The 23,841-nt window shown below is 43.8% G+C and overlaps 1 protein-coding gene across 6 annotated transcripts in view; it reads right to left on the reverse strand.

Moving 5' to 3' along the window:
• Positions 1-23,841, reverse strand: part of SLC11A2 (solute carrier family 11 member 2) — a 58,884-nt gene that overhangs the window by 26,827 nt on the left and 8,216 nt on the right. For 3 of the 6 annotated variants that reach the window (XR_003791087.1, XM_029205201.1, XM_029205206.1), the window contains exons 1-2: positions 12,280-12,363; positions 812-883 (exon numbers count right to left, since the gene is read on the reverse strand). Coding sequence is in view for 5 of the 6 variants with exons in the window: in XM_029205201.1 (XP_029061034.1) it covers positions 812-845 (34 nt within the window). In the remaining variant the exon portion in view is untranslated. Of the gene's footprint in view, positions 1-811; positions 884-1,358; positions 1,383-12,279; positions 12,364-23,841 lie in introns of those variants that run through there. The other 3 variants (XM_029205205.1, XM_029205203.1, XM_029205202.1) reach the window with 3 other exon arrangements.

Here is a 23,841-nt window from a genome sequence, read left to right on the forward strand (position 1 = left end):
GCCTGCAGCGAAGAGCTTGGGAGGGGAGGTATCACCCTCCTGAGAGGAGGGCTCATCTCAGATTAATCATCAGTGTTTCCTTAAATCCTACATTTTGCAGTTAATTTTAAAAGCAGGGAGGGGGAGGGTCTGGGAGAAAAGGGCTAATACAAAGCCCAGTTTGCTGTAGCCTTCAAATGGCTATTTTTAACCACAAAGCTCTAATCTCAAGGTTTCCAAGAAACCTTTGCAACATCCAATCAGAAAAACAAAAGCTTTCTTTCTATAGGGAACTGACCCACTTCACCTTAAGTGACAATGAACTGAGGAGGAAATGTACAGAAAAGGAATGGAAATTCTAAAGGAGAAATTTAGAATCAGGAAGAATTAGTCAAAGCACATAAGAAGTCTCATTAAATACACTATTAGGTGCTGGCTCAGTATTTTACTGTTCCATGCATATCTGAAGTGCCATGAGCAGACAAAGCACTCTAGAGGTTTTTATGCCAGGTTTGCAAATAATACTGCCTTTACAAGCATTACTGCTATAGAAACCAAATTTGTAGCTAATCTTGGCTCATCTCAGAACTGGAAGTAAGATATGAGGCAAGTCTCTGTGGTTATAAATCCATTTTCATTTACAGCCTAAGTTACCAGGTGGTGACCTCTGAATGGAGCAGGTCTCCATGATGATATTGTTGGCTGGGGGAGAGGAGGTGGGGACAATTTTTGTTGGAACAGAAGACAAGAAGGACAATATGGTAAATTCCTGTTACTGGCTTAAGCCTAATTCCAAATAAAAATTAGACAATAACACAAAGCTGTAAATTACCATCTGGCGTCTTCTGCTCAGGACCCAACACCATGGTGGATACCTGAGTGTCTGAGTTCTTAGAATAAGATTCTGGAAAGGAGAAAAGAGAGGGAGAGGAATTAGCAAGAACAAACTAAAACCAACAAGTTCAGAACGAGCATTCTGTTACTCTGTATGACTGAACCCTTAAAATGTTAAGAGAATAATTGTTCTACTGAATTAGATAACCTTGAAAATAATTACAGTTTTCAGAATATGATTAAGAGATATTTAATAAAAAATGTAAAAGTCTTAATCATGTTTTTGCTGGCAAGACTTCAAAACCAAACTGAAGCAAAAGGTATTTCAGGGAAGTGGGCAAATAGTTTTTAATAAGCATCCACAGAGAGGCTGCTAGGCAATTACCCAGTCTCTGCCTCCAGATTAACCCAAATATTTAAAAGACTGACCCCCCCCCCATTTTGATGAGTTTTTAAGGACAGAGATCTATAACTCTCTTTGATCTAACTAACAATTCAAGCTCATGTTTCAATTTTCTGGAAAGGGGGAAGGGGAAGCACCTCACCAGCACACTGGTAGTAGAAGTAAAGGGTCACTATTTCCCAGCCTCACATTTCCCTGAAGAGAGACTTCAGCTGTAAGGTTTCAGGTCTCATTCCCCAACACTTCAACAACTGGGAGAAGAAACTAATGAGAGCTGAGGCACCAGGAGGACAAGGCAGCATGCCTGCACTTCTCTCCCTCAGCAATAAGCAGCCTGAGGCGGGGCTGGGGTAAGGGGGTATCCCAGATGTCCAGCATCCTATTGGATTAAGTTTAACTGGGGGGCAGGGGGTATTAGTAAGCCCATTGGGCCACAGATCTATGGCATATTCTCCAGTCAACCCCACCAATAAGGCTGATTTTGATCTACTGATTAAGGACTCTATTTCTCAGTTGATTCCAAATTTAGAAAGGGAAAGGTAAGCAGTATTAATTGTTAACTGCCCCCCCCCTTAGATTCCAATAACAACTATCCTACTGAAAAAGTGATGAAGCCTCCCCTTAGCTAACTTTTACTAATTAAATAGTCTTTTCCCACTATTGTACCTTTATTGCCCCTATTTGAACAGTGCTCTACTTTCTTTGATAGTCTATCGACATATTCTATACATATTTTGCAAAATTACAGAATGAAGACCTGAAGGGGGTTTTAGGTTTCATCTATCTTCTGGAATGTAAAACATATCACCACTTGCTAATTTGGAAAACATAATCTTTCATGTCTATAGTCACCAATATCAAGTATCTTGTTATAATGAACAATAGTAACGTCCTTCCTATCAGAGTCTGAGCCACCAGATGGTTTCGCCAACAGATCCCAAAACTACTGACTAAATCCAACCCCTCTTTCAGCCAGTTACAATAGCACCTCACCTAAATGGGATTTACACATCCAACCACTCAGTAGTGGTGCCACTTGGATTCCAATCACAGCACAGCTCCTAGGCCCCACTCAGAGCCTTTTTACTTTTATTTTACATATAATTCTAAGAAGCCAGGATAACACACAATAAACTGGAAACCACAAATCAGATCTGGGACTATGGCTCTTACAGGGAAAGTCTTGGGCTATTTGATATGAGGCAACTTCCTTATACTTCAATCAGCTCTGAGAACATTATTATGAAGAATATTACTGGGAGGACTTCCCTGGTGGTCCAATGGTTAAGACTACACGCTCCCAACGCAGGGGGCCTGTGTTCGATCCCTGGTCAGGGAACTAGATCTCGCATGCCGCAACTAAAAGATCCCACATGCTGCAATGAAGATCCCACATGCTGCAACTAAGACCCGGCATAGCCAAATAAATAAATAAATATTTAAAAATATATATATATATATTATTGGGAATTCCCTGGTGGTCCAATGGTTAGGACTCCATGCTTTCACTGCCAAGGGTGCAAGTTCGATCCCTGGTCAGGGAACTAAGATCCCACAAGCCACACAGAGCACCATCCTCCCCCGGTCCCCACCAAAAAAAAGAATATTATTATTGGGAGTTCTCTGGTGGCGTAGTGGTTAGGATCCTAGGCTTTCACTGCTGTAGCCTGGGTTCAACCCCTGGTTGGGGAACTGAGATCCTGTAAGCTGCACATTGCAGCCAATAAATAAATTAATTAATTAAAATAGGAAGAAGTGCAAAAAAGCATTAACAGTGGTTATTTTTTAAAAGAATACTAACATTATATTATTATTAAGAATAACTCAAGTTTCTAATTGCAGCCCTACTCACGAAGAACCGATTCAATTAGATTACTTTTGTACTGATGACTGATATCCTATTTCAGAAGGCACAGAAGTGTTTAACACATGTGAGTAAGATTCCTATCCAAAACAGGCCTTTAAAACTTATATTTAAAAAGCAGGACTTCCCTGGTGGCACAGTGGTTAAGAATCCTCCTGCCAATGCAGGGGACACGGGTTTCGAGCCCTGGTCTGGGAAGATCCCACGTGCCGCAGAGCAACTAAGCCCATGTGCCACAACTAATGAGCCCGTACTCTAGAGCCCGCGAGCCACAACTACTGAGCCCACATGCCACAACTACTGAAGCCCGCGCGCCTAGAGCCCGTGCTCCACAACAAGAGATGCCACCACAATGAGAAGCCTGCGCGGTGCAACAAAGTGTAGCCCCCGCTCGCCACAACTAGAGAACGCCCGCGTGCAGCAATGAAGACCCAACGCAGCCATAAATAAATAAATAAATAATTTCTTTAAAAAAAACAAAACAAATTGAGATAGTAGTGTGTTTTTCCCCAAGTCTGAAATGTGAAAAGGTGTTAAATAATTTTAAACAGAAATATCTCAAGATAAAATTTTTAATAATTACTATTAGTATTTTAAGTGATTACTCCCATAATTACTTACAGAGCCAATAAAATACAAGAAGTCTGGTTTTCTCTGTGAAGTCTCAGAAATATATTATTCCAAGAGAGGAAATGATTCTAGATTCCAACATTTTTTTTTTTTTGGCAGCACCTCTCGGCTTGCAGGATCTTAGTTCCCTGACCAGTGATCAAACCAGGGCCCCGGCACTGAAAGCACCAAGTCCTAACCACTGGGCCGCCAGGGAATTCCCTAGATTCCAACTTTCTCATCAAAACATTGAGTCAACAGACTATAAACTCCACTGTTTATAGTGTCTAGAGAATATAACTAGGGCAGGGAATAGAGGGTCAGTATGCTTGGTGTGCTGCACAGTATTTAAGTCTCCATGAAAATTTAACACCCATAAGGAAGCAGTAAGTTAAGAGTAAGACAGTTTTGCTCTCTAGGACCATACCACCAGGTCATTTCAGTCATTTAATTACATTAAGAAAAAGATCGGGCTGACCCGGTGGAGCAGTGGTTAAGAATCCGCCTGCCAGTGCAGGGGACACGGGTTCGAGCCCTGGTCCGGGAAGATCCCACATGCTACGGAGCAGCTAAGCCCGTGCGCCACAACTACTGAGCCTGCACTCTTGAGCCCTCGAGCCACAGCTACTGAGCTTGAGTGCCACAACTACTGAAGCCCGCGCGCCTAGAGCCCATGCTCCGCAACAGGAGAAGCCACCACAATAAGCCCGCACACAGCAACGAAGAGTAGCCCCTGCTTGCCGCAACTAGAGAAAGCCCACACGCAGCAACAAAGACCCAATGCAGCCAAAAATAAATAAATAAAAAGAAAATTTAAAACAAAGAAAAAGATCAAGTGGAGATACAAGCAACAAGAATCAACCCAGCAGTACTCTGATAACTATGATTAACACTGCTTTGATATTCTAGCTCACCGCCAACCACTAAGTGTCACCTTTTCTTAAAGCCAGTAAGTTTCCTCCTCTCGAACAGCAATCGACAGCAGGAAAAAAATGGCACTCATGGTTCAATGTAATAACTATTTTATCTGATTCCTTATCAAAAGTTATAAGACTATTTTACAAGATAAGAATGCTAATTACATTTTCTGTCTAAATGTCAAAAGCCTACATATCCTTTGACACAGCAATTCCATTTCTAAGAATGCATACTAAAGAAACAGTCCCACAGGAAGTATGTGCAAGAATATTTCCCACAGCACTGTTTGTAGTGTAAAAAGACTGAAACAACCTAGTACATTTATAGGATGGAATGCCATAAATAAGGCAGATCTATATGGATTAATAGGAAACAATCTCCAAGATATACTGTGAAGTTAAAAACCCAGTTTATAGAACAGCATGCTATCATTTATGTAGCAAAAAAGAGAGAGAGAGAGAGAGAGAGAGAGAGAATACACACATACATGTACAGACGATATCCAAAGGACATGCCAAAAACTGGTATTGCCGTCCCTAAGAGGAAGCAGTGGGGGAGCACAAAGGAGGTCAGGCGAAAGGAAGACCTCTCACTGAATATACACTGTATACGGTTTTGCACTTAAAAAAATTTTTTTTTACCATGTACCTGTATTGTTTATTTTTTTTAAACATAAAGGTCACAGGGTTTCCCTGGTGGCGCAGTGGTTGAGAGTCCGCCTGCCAATGCAGGGGACATGGGTTCGTGCCCTGGTCCAGGAAGATCCCACATGCCGCGGAGCGGCTAGGCCCGTGAGCCATGGCCGCTGAGCCTGCGCGTCCAGAGCCTGTGCTCCGCAATGGGAGAGGCCACAAGAGTGAGAGGCCCGCATAACGCAAAAAAAAAAAACCATAAAGGTCACATAGGTTTACTCAGTTTCTCAACGAACACCTCAGGGACGTTCAGTTTCTCAATGAACACTTCAGGGACTTACCAGTTCTCTCTGATAAAGCTTCACAATGCACAATCAGAGATCTGAAGCCGTCTGGTTAGGAGGCATATATGGCCTCAAGCTTAACTTACTACTACTTTGACTCAGTGTGCAAACAACCAAGCTCTGAAATTGTGATTTGGAAGTTTCACCTGAATGCAAAGAATTAGAAAAATTCTCCTCAGGAAAGTGTTTCCTGACTCCCTAATTTGGGTTAAACGGCCCTCTTTCATGTTCCCCCAAAGCACCTGCTGCTTACTACTATCATATCACCCTATCCTGTAAGCATTTATTCCCTAATACTATTCTTGCAAATCGTCTGTAAGTCTGAAATTATATCAAAATAAACAATTATACCGCCCCAAACACATACTAGCTATAATAAATGCCGAACATTTAATTAATAATAATTCCATGTGTTCTCTTATCATTTACAAGAACTCTAGAAGAACAATTTGGATAGCCCAAATCAGTTTTTAAAATTGCCACCAAGAGGACTTCCCTGGTGGCGCAGTGGTTGAGAGTCCGCCTGCCGATGCAGGGGACACGGGTTCGTGCCCCGGTCCGGGAAGATCCCACATGCCGCAGAGCGGCTGGGCCCGTGAGCCATGGCCACTGAGCCTGCGCGTCCGGAGCCTGTGCTCCTCAACGGAAGAGGCCACAACAGTGAGAGGCCCGCGTGCCGGCAAAAAAAAAAAAAAAAAAACTGCCACCAAGAAAGTATGAAATACTGAGTATTAAAGTACATATATAACTTCAACTTAAACGTTTTCCCCCTATGGTTAAAAAAAAGTTTGAATTTAAATTAATTTTTTTCTTATAAAATTCTTCTACAGAGAGCAAAGGCACCACAAACCATTTCACTGATTTTAGAACTGCGTTCATTGTTGCAAAGGTCTCCCTAAAATTAATTTTAAGTCTCGGAGACTGTCTTTGAACAGTCCTCTAATTCCTCTCCCCTTTTTTCCTCCCCCCACCTTGTATAAATAAAATCAGAGACAACATTAAGTAGTCAAAGAAGTTTCACAGAGGCAACTAGAAAAGTGTGCATGGAATCAATCGATTAATGTGAACAGGAAGGGCTTCCCTGGTGGCGCTGTGGTTGAGAGTCCGCCTGCCGATGCAGGGGACATGGGTTTGTGCCCCGGTCCGGGAAGATCCCACATGCCGCAGAGCGGCTGGGCCCGTGAGCCATGGCCGCTGAGCCTGCCTGTCCGGAGCCTGTGCTCCTCAACGGGAGAGGCCGCAACAGTGAGAGGCCCGTGTACCGTAAAAAAAAAAAAAAAAAAAAAATGTGAACAGGAATGTTTAAAGTTGCTGCCAAAGCCATCTCTTCTCCCTGTTGATGTTTCCTCAGCCAACGTTCAGTGCCATGCTGGTGACAAGTGGAAACTGCCAGATGTACAGGCTTTAAAAAGTGATCCCCGAGTTGTTTATTAGAGAATAAAAAGGAGCTGTGATAAAAAAAACAATTCCATTTGTTTTGAAGAAAATGTAAAGATTTCCAGATCCTTCTAAAATTCCCTTTTCTCTAAAGGTCTACTTTTAAGGCTAAAGCACTTGATATTCCTACTAAATCATGACTGTTCATCTAACATCTAGGCTGTGCAAGATGTTCTTCATGAAGGTGAGTTCCTGCCCCTGATGACTGGGAGTCAACAAAATTGAAATATTCAGTGGTTCAAACAGATCTAACTGCTGTCTGAACCCTACGTATTTTAATAAGGAATATTACTAGCCATTTTTTAAAATGAGAAATTATTACTTCCTCTGTTTTTCCATTCCAGGTCAATAAAGAAGCACCAATTTCTGAGTCTTTCCATCAGGATATACATCTAATTAATTCCAAAACTCAATTTGCCCCCACTGGGAATGATGGGAGAGAAACAGCTTAGAAAAGCCATGTGAATTTCTAAATTATAATTGAGGATGTGAAGTTTGGAATTATTTTTCAATTTGAATAAAAAATAATCCTATTTTTCTCTCATTAAAATGAATTTGATATAAAATGACAAAATGAAAAAAAGGTTGGAGACAGATTACATCTACTTCCTGACGTAAGAACAAAGCGAAAAGCCCCTCTGGTGTTAGGCTTAACACACATCAGATCCTCTCTCTCTCTCTCTCTCTCTCTCTCTGGCACAATGGCCACTGAGACAGACTGTTCATGTTACTGACTTTGTAGTCCATAGTAATAATCTCAAAATTGGAGACATCTCCCTTAGTCTACCAGAGAACTACAATTTTCAACTCAGCATCAAGTTTGCTACTTCCACCTGAGTTAGACTTTTGAAAATCTGTTTGATGGTTGAAAGGAAAACCTGACATGGAGAACATCTAATGATAAAGAAAGAAGAGAAAGAGAAAATCTTAAGCAGCAAGAAGAGGAGAGAGGGGGTAAGATAAGGGGAGGAAGAGTACAGTTGATAATAAAACCGGCTGCCTGGGTGTCAAAGACGATAACAGTGGGGAGAAACGTGGCCAGGCTGTGAAGAAGTACTGAACTTTTAGACAAAAATATCACCCATCAACCAGAGACTTCAGAATTACAAGGGCCCAATTAATACCCGTTAAATAGAGCTCTTCACTTTCTCTGCTCAGAGCTCTGAGGCTTAGCCAGCTTCAAATCTCCTTGACTGCTCACACGTCAGGGTCACTAATATCTTACTTCCAGAAACTATAACTTGGTCTTTGTTCCTCCCGACTCTCACAGTGTGAGGCTTCCCCCGATTTCCTCCCAACCTGAAGTTTACAGCACTGCATTTCCCTTTCGCTGCCCAACCTGGCCTCCTGGCGTGACACATTTACCCTGGAACACAACTCCAAGCTCTGTGAAAATTTCAAAGACCTCTTTACAATGAAGTAAGAAAGTCTATTAAATCAGTCTATACCCACTTCTTGCCTCAGAAAAAAAGTGCTTTGCCCTTATACTTGCTTAAGTAGCTGTCCTCTGGCAAATGTGAAGAAAGATTATTATTAGATTACATTCAACTTATTTATTCCAATGACAGATACTGGCCCCCCAATGCACACTGACCTTAACAATTTTAAGTACATATCTTCCTCAATGTTTCTTTGCTTAAAGCAAAGAAAAACTGTCTGTAAAGACAGACAATACATATAAGATTCTCCAGCCTCATACATGCCTCCTTCTGCTCTTTGGAACCTGCTACAAGTTCAATAGTTAATTTGTAGCCTCCTTTCATTACCTAGGAATTTTAATAGACACTTGATTGTTAGTGATAAGTGGGACCAAAACAAAAATAACCCACACAAGATGACCTACTAGCAATAAGCACAAAGACAAGCCTGAGAACCCTAATTTAAGTCTTTACTGGGAACTGGTCCTTACACTAAAAAATGTAAGTTACTCTGACCTTAAATTAAAAGTGGAAGACTTCCCTGGTGGCGCAGTGGTTAAAAAATCTGCCTGCCAATGCAGGAGACCCAGGTTCAAGCCATGGTCTGGGAAGATTCCACATGCCTCGGAGCACCTAAGCCCGTGCTCCACCACTGAGCCTGAGCTCTAGAGCCCGCAAGACACAACTACTGAGCCCACATGCCACAACGACTGAAGCCCACGCACCTAGAGTCCATGCTCCACAACAAGAGAAGCCACCGCAATGACAAGCCTGCGCACCACACGAAGCCTAGCCCCCGCTCGCCACAACTAGAGAAAGCCTGCGCGTAGCAACGAAGACCCAACGCAGCCATAAATAAATTAATTTTTTAAAAAGTGGAAGAGGAATTAAGACAATAAATATATATTTATCATCCCTGGCCAACTGTTTTATATTCCATTCTGATGTTATTATAGTTCATAATACATTGTTGTTTTATTATATCCATGATATTCCTGATGATACCCGGAGGCCTTGTCTTTGTGTCTCCAGGGGCCAATAAATGTTAATTGTTCAATACATGTCTGTTAAATTATCAAAAGAATAAATGGCATCGGATGGGTGAGACAACAAGGATCTAGGACTTCTAACTCCTTACATTCGGTACAGTCAAATACTCCCTGCCTCTTCTTTTCCAAAATATTTTATTAAAACCAGAGGGACTCACATGATAAAGATGACAACAATATTAAGGCAAAAGGCTTCCCTTTCTGCCTCAAACACTCAACTCTTTAACGGTATCACTCCCTGTCCTTATTAAAGCACAGAGGTTTCACAAAGACACTGTCCTCCACTCTCACCAAGCCAACATCCAACTTTCAACCTTATACAAGTACTAAACTGTCTTACTCCAAAGCTAAATAACTAAACTCACACTATGTGTACTTCAGTCAAACTGGGCCAGAAGACTGTGCAGTAAGCGATGTTCTTTTTAGTAAACTCAAAGTTTCTCATTTTGTGATTAGTTCCCAGTAATGCTACCTATATAAACAGCAGCTTTCTTGGAAGGGAAGAACTGGAAGACAAAAAAGTCTTCCATTAGAGCCTTCCAGACAGTACCAAGAGAATCTGAGAGGGACTTTTAAGCTCACAGAAAGGGCATAAGTATGGCAGCAGACATACACAGTAAGGAAACAGGGAATAAAGATGTCTTTGATTCCACAGCACCCACCCAAGCTCTTAGCACTATAAGTCAAGTAGAAAAGATGCTGCTTTGTATCAATAGATACGACTCTCTAACCTCTAACCTTCACTTCACTGAGTCAAAACTGAACCAAAGCTGCTTAGGAGCTCTGTGGAGTATTCCAAGGGATCACCGCTGATTTCCTAACAGTAGAGGAAGATTAGATTAGAATTATAATTAGAATGGGGAAGATTAGAAGCTTCCCCATTCACTACCAGAAGTGCTGCCAGGCTGCCCAGAAATTCCCCGCCCAAGTTCCAGCCATCCGGGAAACATGAGAAACCAAGAATGCTGTAATCATGGCCTTTTTGGTATTGGGTCCAAAAAAAACTGTGTCTAGGCCAAGACTGTAAATGAAATATCATCCAATGAAAAACTAAACAGTCAAAGAAGTTTTCATTTACCCAACACAGCTATCATGGACAGACCCAGTACTGTAGAGAGGAAGTTTCCAACCTTACTTAATGATAAACACCCAGCAGAAAACCACTAGTCACACGTAACTATACTATAGCCTCAGATCATGAATGACGTGGATGGAAAACAGGCCTAAGGGTTCATTGGCAATAGGCTCACAGGATTTTGAAGAAGGATAAGTAATAAGGTCAGAATTCTTTTAGTGTGGAATCTTTTAGGGGGAAGAAGGCACTTGTAGGTAATAATAAAACTCTTAAATGGGGCTTCCCTGGTGGCACAGTGGTTGAGAGTCTGCCTGCCGATCCAGGGGACGCGGGTTCGTGCCCCGGTCCGGGAGGATCCCACATGCCTCAAAGTGGCTGAGCCTGCGCGTCTGGAGCCTGTGCTCCGCAACGGGAGAGGCCACAACAGTGAGAGGCCCGCGTACAGCAAAAAAAAAAAACAACTCTTAAATGCCAGGAATTGTTCTAAGCACTTTAATAATATTAACACATTTAATACTCACCACCAACTCTTTAAGATTGATATTATCAATCCCCATTTTAAGTATGTGGAAACAAAGAAGCACCTTGCTCAAAGGTTTACAGAGCCAAGAAGTGCTGCAAACTAGTTGGGGTTCAGATTCCACTGGAGTCAAGGTAGAAACACAGTGTCCCCTGGTTTCACCAATATTCACTAGAATTATGACCTCTGGAAACCCGTCTCCTCTTGCCTCCCCTTCCATATAATTTTTGCTTTTGCTTTTCACTTTAAAGAGATGTCACATTCCCTTAACTTCATAACGCTCCTTTGAAAGCAGTGCACGATATGAGAGTATCTTCACTTGACACACAGGAAATTCCAAGCCCAGGTTCCCCAACTTCTCCCCCAATGATGCTCTTTGAAATAATCTGATATATGAAGGGAATTTGGGGAAACCAAGTGAAAAGGAACCCAAAGGCGTAACATCAAAAATATTAGCATAGCTTTAAAAGCAGGGACATATGAAACCAAACAGATGGAGAGCTGCCACCCCACTCACATACCGTGCACAATAATGCCCCCTACAAAGGTGCCTGGAGGCTGCACAAACAGCCCTAAAACCAATCTACACACAAGTACTCAGCGGCCTGCCCAGGCCCCTCACACGAAGGCGCTCCCTGGATGTCGGCTGCAGTACTCAGCGGCCTGCCCAGGCCCCTCACACGAAGGCGCTCCCTGGATGTCGGCTGCAGTAAAATGAATTCTTTTGTTGAAGTGGGGCGAAGGGAAGCCCAGGGAGCAGACGGGGCGCCAGGTCTCCGCAGATAAGAAGGCAGCCGCGGGGACCTTGCCCCGTGGCCGTCGGCCTCTTCCGCGGCGTGAAACGGGGTCAGCGCACCGTCGATCACGGGTCCCGGCCCCGCGGCTGGTCCGGCCGGGGGTTCGGCCATTTCTCTTAGGCCGCGAAGGGAAAGGGGTGAGGCCGCTGCAACCTCTGGCGTTTCCTTCCCGCCCCCCGCTCCCGGCGCCCTCCTCTCGGTCTTCCTTCGAATAATGCGGCTCCATCTGGAACCCGCGCCCAGGCCCTCACAGCCCGTGCCGCCCCTCGCAGCCCCGCTCGGCGCCCCGCATGCCCCATTCTGGCCCCGGCGCCAGCTCCCAGGGCAGCCCTCCATCCGGGGAACCCGGGGAAAGCCGGGCGCCCGCGTGACCTCTGACCTGCCCTGTACCCCACCTTACCGGCTCTGCAACCACCTGACAGTCTGTCCCCGCGCCAGAGGCTCCATACCCCTGGAACCAGCGCCACGCCAGCCTACCCCCTACACGCCCCGCGATTGGCCGACAGGACCGCAGCTGCACCTTCCTATTGGCTGGATTCTCCGTATTCCCCTCGGCTGCCGGCGAGCAAGGCGGGCCGACGGCAAATTCCGGGGCTCCGCCCTCCCCAGGTCACGCTGGAGGCGGGGCCACGGCGGCCCGGGCGGGAGCTGCCTCCTGCAGAGCTAGTGCTCGCGCTGGTCCAACGCACAGTGTGGGTTGGAGTCTTCCAGCCCGCTGGCACCCTGCAGACACGTAAGTTTCCTGCTGTAGTTCGCCGCGGCCTCACGTTAGGTCCTGGAAATCAAGACCATTTCTTCTGAGACGCGGCTCTGTGAGAGATACAGCTCCATCCTACAAGGTATAGCCACCTGACAGGACCATTTCCTCTCGCCCCCAGAGCCACATCATAGTATCTGCTGCCCCACCAACAGCACCCCACACCTGGGAGGAACCGCGAAACATCAGCTAGTGCAGCCATTTCGGCTGCATCAGTTGCCCTGTTCCCAAGCTTTGGTAATGAATTGTTTTCCGCTCTCCTACGCAGCTGCCTCGCTTCTTCCCCCAAACTTTATTCTCCATCTACCCAAAAGTAGCCCCACTCCATCCGCAGTTTCAATCTCACATCCCAGAGTCTTTCTCTGAAGATGATGACCAGACTTGTGGTGCTTTAGAGTGGAGAAAATAGTCTGACTAACCACCCTAATTTTCTACAATGTCGTTTAGAGCTACCAGAAACATCCTCAGACACCCCTCTCCCCGCGCCCCCCATCGCCCCCGTAACTGCTTTCATTAAAGGTAACCAAGCTTATCTAACCAAGTCATAGGCCTAGAGAGGAAAAGCATAAACCCCTCCAACATCTTTCTTCCTGTAAAAACTGCTAGGAGAAATTTTTATTAGTTGGTAAAAGAGTCCAAGAGAAGAGGAAAGGAGAGTAAACTGCAAAAAGGAAAATCCAAATAAAGTACAAAGTAAAAACAAATTCAAGGACCCCAAAAAACTGGGCTGAGCATCATCAGTTATCTGGTACAGGCTAGTTTCCATACAGAATCTCTCCTAGAGAGAAAAGAAAATGCACAAATTAGTTCTGAGAATCTCTCTACAGCACATATGGGGAGTTTCAGAAAGGCTTGATGAAGTCCCTCCAGACCAGAACCTTTCCTTTGGGAACTACTACTTCAACTAGAAAATAAAATGGCTGGAACCATCCTTCTCTCGTTCCAGGTCTGCTCAGGTGGGCAACTTCCCTGGGCTGTTGCATACTTACTTGCTGGCTACTTACTTAGCTCAATGTGTGGAGCTGCCTCCTTCTTAAGCTGTTTCTTCATTGTGCAGGCTGGGTTTAACTTTCCCCAGTGCTGGCTCCTGTCTCCTGCCTCTATATATGCAGACAAATGTGCCTCCCCTTGGTTAGATAAGGGCACTTTAGGCTGCTCTGGGCAGCACATCGTTATAGACACCGCACGGAATTTCAAGAAGCAAACCACACCCTTCAAAGCATAATCAAATTTCATCTTTGACCTGTCATGAAAAGGGAAGCATATATACCTGCCACTCCTGGGTATTGATGAACAATGAATTGCATTTGAAAACTTTTATTCTAAGATTTCATCTCTGTCTCATTTCACAGGAGCTAGAGGCAGGCCTGTGTGTGCCAGTGGTTGAAAGGGGTGGAGAAAAAGGAATTGCTTTCCTTCAGGACGCCACCCCCCTTGGAGGGAAGCTGGTTTGGGCACTTGAACCAGGGCTGCATGTGCACTAGGACTCTGCTCCCCTGAGACGTAAGCTGAAACCAATTAACCCCAAGACTGACAGTCCAGATATTTTCCACATAGGTATGTGCAGCACCAATGCAATTATAGGCAGTCTCAGAGTATGGGTGAAAATGCCACCCAGTCCATCCCTTGGGATCGGAAGGACCCGCTGGCATCAGCCTGGTCAATCAGTGATCCACAGGTGGACAACAAAGCCACACAAACCCAGGACTCTGTTCCTGACGTCAAAGGGAAAAAGAAAAAACACCTGAGACTGACAAAAAAAAAAAAAAATCCAGAGCAAGCCAGGATTTCTCAATCCAGGAAGAGAGGAGCTGGAAAAAAAAGGGGGGGGGGCGCGTGGAATTTGCCTCAGACAAATATAGTTTAGTACACCAGCTGGAGGCAAAGCTGGAAAGGAGAGGCATTGGAGTGGGGTGAGGAGAATGGGTGGGATACTGGAAGGAAGACCTTGCTGGCTTCAGGAAGTTTTCTGGTAGTTTTAAGGAAAATCTGCTTTAAAAATATATGCAATAAATGTGATAGAAAAAATTACGTTAGAATGGAAAAGAAAGAAAAGCAGCAATCAATTCATATCCATCTTCTAGCAAGAGGCTCTAGTGCCTACACAGAACAGCCATAGAGTCAGTAGAAGGAACTATGGATCTTCTGTCCTCAACCCAAGATGAAGATCTCTTCATTCAAGTACTAAAAGTCATCTCATTACAACTTGACCTATCTCTTTGTCCTTGTTCTACAGCAGACAAGTTCCCTAAGGCAAAACTGCCTTAGAGGGCTTCCCTGGTGGCGCAGTGGTTGAGTGTCCGCCTGCCGATGCAGGGGACACAGGTTCGTGCCCCGGTCCGGGAGAATACCACGTGCCGCAGAGCGGCGGGGCCCATGAACCATGGCCACTGAGTCTTCGCGTCCGGAGCCTGTGCTCCGCAACGGGAGAGGCCACAACAGTGAGAGGCCCGCGTATCGCAAAAAATAAAAACAAAAAAAAACTGCCTTAGATTGGGGCTCAATTTGTTCTCCTTCATGGGAAAGTAGAAGAAAAAAAGAAGAAATATGAAATCACCCATGAACTAACCTGTTGCAGGAAAAGGCCCTATTTTGGTTTAGGACTTCCAAAATAGGAATGCATTTTACAATGAGACTCTACCATAGCCCACCCTATTGCCTCAGGAATTGCTCCCAACGTACACACTCCACTCTTTCCTACTAGGTCCCCACTGTTCACTTATAGTAACTGACAACATTAATGGAATTCTTATTATGTATCAAACCCCATATTTAACACGTTATAAACAGGAATTAATCCTCGCAATAAATTTGTGAGGCAAGAACTGTAATCTTTATTTTGCATATTAGGAACCTGAGTCTGAGGGAGGTTAAGTAACTTGCCTAAAGACACACAGCAAGTTAGTGACAGAGCCAGGCTTTGAACACAAATTGGTTAGATGCAAGAGCCAGCACTCCAACTACCATACCACAATGCCTCCATCTTACACACCTAAAACAATTCCCTTCCATTCAAATCTCTAGCTCGGAAATGATCTCTTTTATAAAATCCTATTAATGTAAATTCACTGAGCATTCCACATTACCATGATAGCCAACTGATTTCTAAATAGATGTTAATATGTATCTGCATCATGTGTGCTCTTTATTTAAATAGGAGACTTTTCCTCCCATACTCACCCCCCATCCATTCTCCAAGTATTCTTTTTCATGCTTTTGTTTTCCCTGAAACAACTGTCTGAAATTAACTCCTTCCAACCCTCCCTTTCTGTTGGAGGACGCAGGCAACAAAAAGTGCCCATCAAACTGAGAAAGCACCTCGAGACAGAAAAGCAAGGCAGGCAGCTCCATATAATCAATGGATCAGTTTATTATATGGTAACTTACTCACAGGGTGGGATTGGGCAAATAATGATCCAGAGGCATTCGCAACTGCGCTCCACACCACCGAAGGGCCATCGGGACAATTTTACAGTTAACCTAGGGTATGGGGGTAGGTGCTCGAAACAGGATGTGCATTCCTAAGCCAAGATTTATGAATGGGTAACAAGTCTCGAGGGAATACATCAGCGAAGGTTGTCATCATTGTTTGGGGACCAACAGAGCATCGGGGCCACCTGGTCCTAATGGTCATTAAACAATATCTATTAACTACAAACCACTTGGTAACAGAGAAGTGATTCGTGGCACAGTACAGTCCTGGGTCGGGTCAGGGGAAGGACAAGAGGAACTGTAAGGGCCAAGATGGCGTCAGTTACGCTAACAGCCATATACCTTCCTTACCTGGAAAACTCATTATTGTTGTAGTTAACTGCTATTGTTATAGCTTCCACTAAAATATCCCCGTGTTGGAGCATTCCCTGACTCCTCCAGGCAGCATTAGCTCTACATTCTGTCTGCTACCCAAACACTCCTTACTCTACTGTAGCCCCAACTCATTCTGAATATATTTATTGAAAATAACTACACACCAGGCAGAGGATGGGTGGTACAGATACAACACAAATAAGATAAGCACAGCCCCTTAGTGGGTTAATACTTGTGTGCTTTCTTCTCCCACTAAAGTGTGAACTTCTCAATAGGGGCGATTATCTTATCTTTGTACACCAGGTGCTAACAAAGGCCAGATACATAGGAGGTGTTCCATAAATATATTATCCCATTTTTTAATATGTTATGGCTGTCAGGCAATGAAGACAAATAAATAGGCTATATCTGTTTATATTTATGTTTCTATTTCCAAAATTGAGTCTTCATCTATCCTGAAAATATTCTTCCCTGTGATAATGCTGGAATGCACAGGAAGGATCCCCTTTGAGAAAGAAGGACTTATTACCCCTGTTTGGAGTGGGGATGCTGCTGGCTTCAGGCCTCACGTCAGGCCCCTTTCTCAGGCAGCCCACATCAAATGACTGATCTATGTGGGAATGTAAAGAGTCATCCCTCTCACCCCAACCGGGGACAGCTCTGAAGGTTGGCTAAGCCTTTATCCTGTGTCACAGCTCAACTTCTCCTGTGCAGACTGCTTCCTTCCCTTCCCTTAGTGTCTATCCCAAGATCACTTCCTAATAAACATACTGCCTCCAACTTGGAGTTGGCTTCCCATCCTACTACTTTCTGTATCCGGAAATTAATGTGTCTGAAAAAGTGATCTGCACTCCTCTACTTCCTTAACACTCATTTTTCCACCATTTTGTGATCCACCCTAGAAATTACTTTCTCGTTAGCTAATTGAGATCATCATTGCCGAGTAGAGTCAGAACCCACGAACTCTTCAACTTTCTCCATATTTGAAAGGTGCTACCATTCCACTTACAACTCTTTCTTCGGCTTCCATCACACTGTGCTCTTTGGGTCGTTCTTTGGGTCATTTGAATTGCTCTTTCTCTACTACCTTCAATAGGGACTTTTCTTCCTCCTACTCCTTACATGTATGCATTCCTTAGGTTCACTCCTTTGTCATCTTCTAATTCAAAACAATCTGCAGTTTCAACGTAATAATACTGGCGACCCACTCAGCATTAGAGACATTCATGGGACAGGTTAGAGTAAAAAGAACAGCCTCTTAAGGGTAAAATAGACCTGGATTCCAGGTCAAGCCAACTGAGAAACCATGGGTAAATTATTAAATCTTTGTGTTCCATTTCTTTATCTGAACTGGGTACAATACCAGCCTCATAAGGATGCTCGCCATATTTTTTGTTCCCCAAATGCACCAATGTTCTCTTTTCCCTTCCTGTCTTTTCACATATTGTGCCTATGCTGCAACATTCTTGCTCTGCCCATCCTTCATCTAGCTAACTCCTACTCACCATTGATGTCTCACTTTAGATGTTCCTTCCTCCAAAAAGGCCTCTGTGATCCCAACATATGAGTGAGGTATGTCTTCTGTGACACCCTATAGTGTATTCTTCCCTTTCCCGTAGCACTATCCCATGGAATTGCTTTGGCTGTTTGTCTCTAAACCTCTTTGAGGGCCAGGACTTTGTCCTGTTCACTCCTGTATCCTCAGGGAGGACTCCAAGGCTGGCAGCATCCCTTCACAGCCCCAGCACCATTTCACCTACCTGAGGATGAGTCTTGAGGGCTACTCTCTGTAGCCTCTTTCCCTGAGCTACAGCTGCCACTTTGTCTCTCTTCCCGGATATCCAGCTGGAAAGTCAACATTGCTGTATCCCAAACTATCCTCCTCTCTACTCAGACCATCTTGTTCTTACAATCTGCCTATATTTGCAGTTTCTGGGGCTTGAAAATGGAAAGTTCTCATGGATTCCTCATCCTCCCTCTCATCAAACGATGCCATGACTATAGCCTATCTGCACAAGGTCAGTTGTCCCTGTCTATTTCAGCTGTCACCTTCCTGCTTAGGCTTCCACTCCTCTGACCTCAACAACCTCAAGATCCTCCTGATCTTTTCTCTTCCCCACTTAGAAACTGCCAAAGGCTCCCTACTGCCTACAGAGAAGGAGAAGGAAGGGGAAGAGAGCGCACATTAACTGAGTGTTAATGCCCACATTATCAAATTTAAATACAGAATAGATTTTTCATCTGACATTCAAGGTTCCCCACACCATGGTTCCAGCCTTCTTTCCACCTCACCATCTCTCCACCACGTAAACCCTTCATTCCAGTTGAATTTCATATTCTCTCCATCCTGAACACAACCTGGGCTTGCCTGACCCTGTGCCTTGGCTCCTACTGTTACCTCCACCCACACTTCTAGTATTGAAATCCTGTCCATTTTTCAAGACCTAACTCAAATGCCACCCACCCCTTAAAGCCTTTCCTGATTCTCATGGGATGTGACCTCTTCTGCTCCTGAATCTTTGTGCTTTTTTTGGCTCATATTTTTTCTTTTACTAATTATTTGTTTATTCTCTAATTTCTGCCACTAAGTTGTGAGCCTCATAAAGACAGCTGTACATTAATTTTATATCATTTACTGCACCTATTACATCCTTAGTATTTAACAAGCATTTGAAATATTGAACTTCAGCTTGGATTTGACTTTATATATATATGTGATCTATAACAGTGCTTTTCAAACTGGGTCTCAATACGTGATTGGATTATGAAATCAATTTAGTGCATCACAATCAGAATTTTTAAAAAATGGAATAGGAAATATCAGAGACTGTCACAAGTACTAAGGTAGGTATTATTTTGTGACACTTTATTTTAATAATGTGTGTGTACTGGGTTGATGTAATATTTCTTACTGTAGTAGTCTAAAAAAGGTGGAAAAACACCACTGTAATACATATGCATTATTTCAGCCAGCTGATTACAAGCTCCTTGATGAGAAAACAGACCTGGCAAACTCTACCCTTGCAATCTGTGAGAGCCAACCCTCTACACTGAGCCCCGCTCATTCCAGGGAGCTGCCCTAGGGATTAAAAGACTCAAGGCAAGGAGCAAGGTCCTGTCTTTAAGAGAGTTTCTCTTCTATTAAGAGAAAAAAAAAAAATCAGGAAGAAACTCTACAGATACTTAAGAAAGCAGCTGAAGAGCCGCAGACTAGGCTTTGAACTTAGAGCCAAATAACTACTTAGAGTTCTTGCTCTGCTATTTATTAGCTGTGTGTTGTTGGATAAATTGCTTGATTTCTCTGAGCTTCAGTTTAGCCTACTAAAAGAATATACCGTACCTCACATACTCATATTAAAATTAAGTGATACAACCACCTAGAGGGGTGGGATAGGGAGGGTGGGAGGGAGACGCAAGAGGGAGGGGATATGGGGATATATGTATACGTATAGCTGACTCACTTTGTTATACAGCAGAAACTAACACACCATTGTAAAGCAATTATACTCCAATAAAGATGTTAAAATAAATAAATACAATTTTTAAAATATATATGATACATATATACAAGATTATTTTGTAAGCTATATAAATGTTCAAAAGTTTTAAGTAAAAACCTGCATGTGTCATTTAGTAAACAAGTGAAAATTGATGTAGTACAGCTAAATGTGCATTAGACACGATTTTCTTTCCTTTTTCCTTTTTTGGCTGCATTGGGTCTTCATTGCTGCGCGCAGGCTTTCTCTAGTTGCAGCAAGTGGGGGCTACTCTTTGGTGTGGTGTGCGGACTTCTCATTGTGGTAGCTTCTCTTGTTGCAGAGCACGGGCTCTAGGCGCGCAGGCTTCAGTAGTTGTGGCTCGTGGGCTCTAGAGCGCAGGCTCAGTAGTTGTGGCGCTCGAGCTTAATTGCTCCACAGCATGTGGGATCTTCCCAGACCAGGGATCGAACCCGTGTCCCCTGCATTGGCAGGAGGATTCTTAACCACTGCGCCACCAGGTAAGTCCCATAATTTTTTTTTTTTTTTTTTTTTTTTTTGGCCACTCCTCACAGCTTGCAGGATATTAGTTCCCTGACTAGGGATCAAACCCGGGCCTGGTAGTGAGAGTGCCGAGTCCTAACCACTGGATCGCAGGGAATTCCTTTGTTTTGTTTTTTGATTACTAGTGATAGAAACCCAATTCAGAATGATTGTGTTCAAAGCAAATTGAATCACTCACGTAACCCAATGGTATAGCTAGCTTTGGGCAGGGCTTCATCTGGGGACTCAGATAATATCAACCAAGCTGCTGTCCACTTGTCTCTTTCTTTCTACCTCCCTCTCACTCTGGGCTCTACTTCAGTCCCAGGGTGGTTTTATTCTCAGACAGGTTCCGCCTGCATGGTGGGATGACGGCCACCATCTGCTCTGGGCTTGATGGAATCCTCCCCACTAGCAGGCAGAGTATCTTTTCCCCTATTGTTGCAGCAAAAATTTCAGGGCTCTGTCTGACACCTAGCTTGGGTTACGAGCCGAGTCTCAAACCAAAAATAGTGGCCAGGGGTGCCTGGGACACGAGCTGGCCCTTGGAGTTAGAGGGTGAGTCACCTGGACTGAAAAAGAGATCGGTGAGGAGTCTTCTCAAGAGGTGGGGTCAGAGATTCAGAATGACCAAGTTTCCAAAGCTGAATAGGGTTAGTTTAGGAAGACATCTCGGGCTCTTCTATTTAATGTCACCATACAACATTAGAAAAAGGACACACAAACACATATGTTTGTTCCATTTCATTTGATTGCATTCATTTCATACAGCCTGGAGGATCTACTATGTGCCAGGTACTGTTTAGACATGGGAAAATAGCAGTGATCAAGACATAACAAAGTTCCCGCTCAAGGAACTTACTTTCTGGGGACAGGGGGGCAAATAATGAACAAGTCAGTAAGCATACGTCAGGCAGTGATAAATTCTATTTAAAAAATAAATTTAAAGAGCAAGGTAAGGAGCAGCAAGAGCCAGACGTGGGAGGTAAGGACTATTTCAGAGGGGCTGGTTAGGGGAGACCTCACCTTGAAGGATAAATCTGACCGAAGTGACAGAGCAAGTCACATGAATAGCTGTCTGGAGGAGAACTTCCAGGCAGAGGGAAAAGCAAGTATAAAGACCCTGAGACAGGGCCAATGAGTTCCCCCTGAGCAATACATGTGCATTTAGCAACATACACATTTGCATGTGTGTGTGAACATATTAATCCTTTATTTTCCTACATTAGAACATTTGATAGTGATATTACGAGAGTGACATTAAACTGCAAAATCCACGGGGTCTTTCTAATATTGACTCAGCTAGGTAAGACACTTAGGAATCTTGCTGAATATGCCGATGTGCCTGGACTGAGGGTACCTTGAAGCAGGGGCTTCCTTTTTCCCACAGAATCTGAACCCAGGAGAAGCTTAGTGAATGGTGCAGGTGGAATAACGAGCCATGTGCCACAAGAAACATCAAGGCTGATGGTAGAGATCGTGGGTGACCCTGCCAAAGCTGGGTGGGGAGACCTTCTCTCCAGGAGTGTCCTCACCTCTGTCCTTTTGGTCTAATTGCTGTGGACGTGCCCGGCAGCACAAAGTGGCTCCCGAGGGTGGGTCCTACTGATGCTGGGTAAAGGTTCCCTCATTCAAAGACTAACGCAAAGTAAAAATTCCTCTGATCTTCAGCCTCAGCAAGGGTTATGTTGCCTAGAAGAGGAAAAGCTTGGGGTGGGGCATGTGTGTGGCAGGTGGAAGGGAGTGGAAGAAGTCAGAAGGCAAGAGACCTGCCCTCCCTAACTGGTTGGTAACAGTTTCCCTGAACTTGGAACCCCTATAACCTATCCCTACTAGGCACTGCTCTTCACTCAGCGATGCTCTTTTCCTCGAATTGCAGTGACTTCTGACATGTTTGACGTTAATTCTTTACTGTCCACAGTAGCTAGATTGGTCTACCTCTTCTTTACTGTCATAAAGATATGTCCTTTGTTATCTGCTTATATTAATTTTCAGAGTATGAATTCTTAGACCATGTTCATGAGCAATACATTCTAAATTTAGTTCAGTGTCTACCTTAATTGCTCATTGCAAGCAGGCACTGATAAAGGCTTTTTGATGATGAATAAGACTGCAATGATTACTACTTCTCGTACTTGGGGATTCTGCTCCTCTGGAAATGCTAGCCTCCTCTCTTACAAATCTTCTCTCATAAATTGGTTTCAAGCTGAGCTTGCCTGAAACCTTCCAGTGTGATGATCAGGAGACCTGGGTTCTCCATTAAATTCACCAACAAATTCTATGTGACTCTATGTGCCTCCGTTTCACAATCTGCTAGTGCAAGACAAAAAAAAAAAGGCTCACAGGGCTTGAAGGTAGGGGAGAGAGGTAAAATAAGAAAGAAGATGTGGAAGGACTTTAAAAGTAGGACATAAGGGGACTTCCCTGGTGGTCCAGTGGTTGAGACTCTGTGCTCCCAACGTGGGGGACCTGGGTTCGATCCCTGGTTGGGGAGCTGGATCCCACATGCTGCAACTAAGAGCCCACATGCCGCAACTTAAAAGATCCCGCATGCCGCAATGAAGATCCTGTGTGCCGCAACTAAGACCCAGCGCAAGCAATAAATAAATAAAAATATTTAAAAAAAAAAGTAGGACATAAGGATCCTGTCTCAAGCCCACAACTCCTTTCTTTCAGGGCCAGCCCTCTCAGAAACTCTTCTTTCTCCCCACAGGCATAATTCTTCTTCCAGGAGCCTTAGGTTCTTTGTGTAAAGTATGAAGAACCGCTTGTGTATCATCTTTTGCAGAGATTCCTCCCAATGACTCCTTTTACCGCATCTCTGCCACTTGCTTCTTCTTTACAGGCCTTCAAAGAGCTAGTTTTCTAAGCCTGGAGCTTCATTTATATTCCCATTCTGTTATTTCTAGGAGAAAAACTCAGAAGGAGGAGGTAAGATGCCTAGAGTGCCAAAGATTTCTCACTAGAGAGAAATGTGATGAAGAATCAAATGGTGAGCCCCAGAAGTTTCAGAAGACAGAAAAGGAACAGGCAAAAATAAACTCCAGGTGAATGAAAGACCTGAAGTTGTAAAACAAAACAAAACAAAACAAAACCTTCAAAATTATCTGAAAAAAAAAAAGAGAATATCCTCATGATCTAATTTCTTAAATCAAATTAAGAAAAAGCAGAAGTATGAAAAATGGACAATTTTGATAAAATTTACTATAACAAATATTAAAATCTCCTACATAAAAGACATCTCAAACAAGGTTAAAATACAAGTGACAGACAGGGAGATGGGGAGAAGGTATCTGCAACATACATGTATATCAGAAAAAGATGGGTATCTGTAAAGGACTCCTACAAACCAACAACAATAATAATAATAAAGAAGAAG

Source organism: Monodon monoceros, unplaced genomic scaffold, assembly GCF_005190385.1.
Source record: "Monodon monoceros isolate NGI ecotype Baffin Bay Population unplaced genomic scaffold, NGI_Narwhal_1 Super_Scaffold_6, whole genome shotgun sequence".
Classification (NCBI taxonomy): Eukaryota; Metazoa; Chordata; class Mammalia; order Artiodactyla; family Monodontidae; genus Monodon; species Monodon monoceros.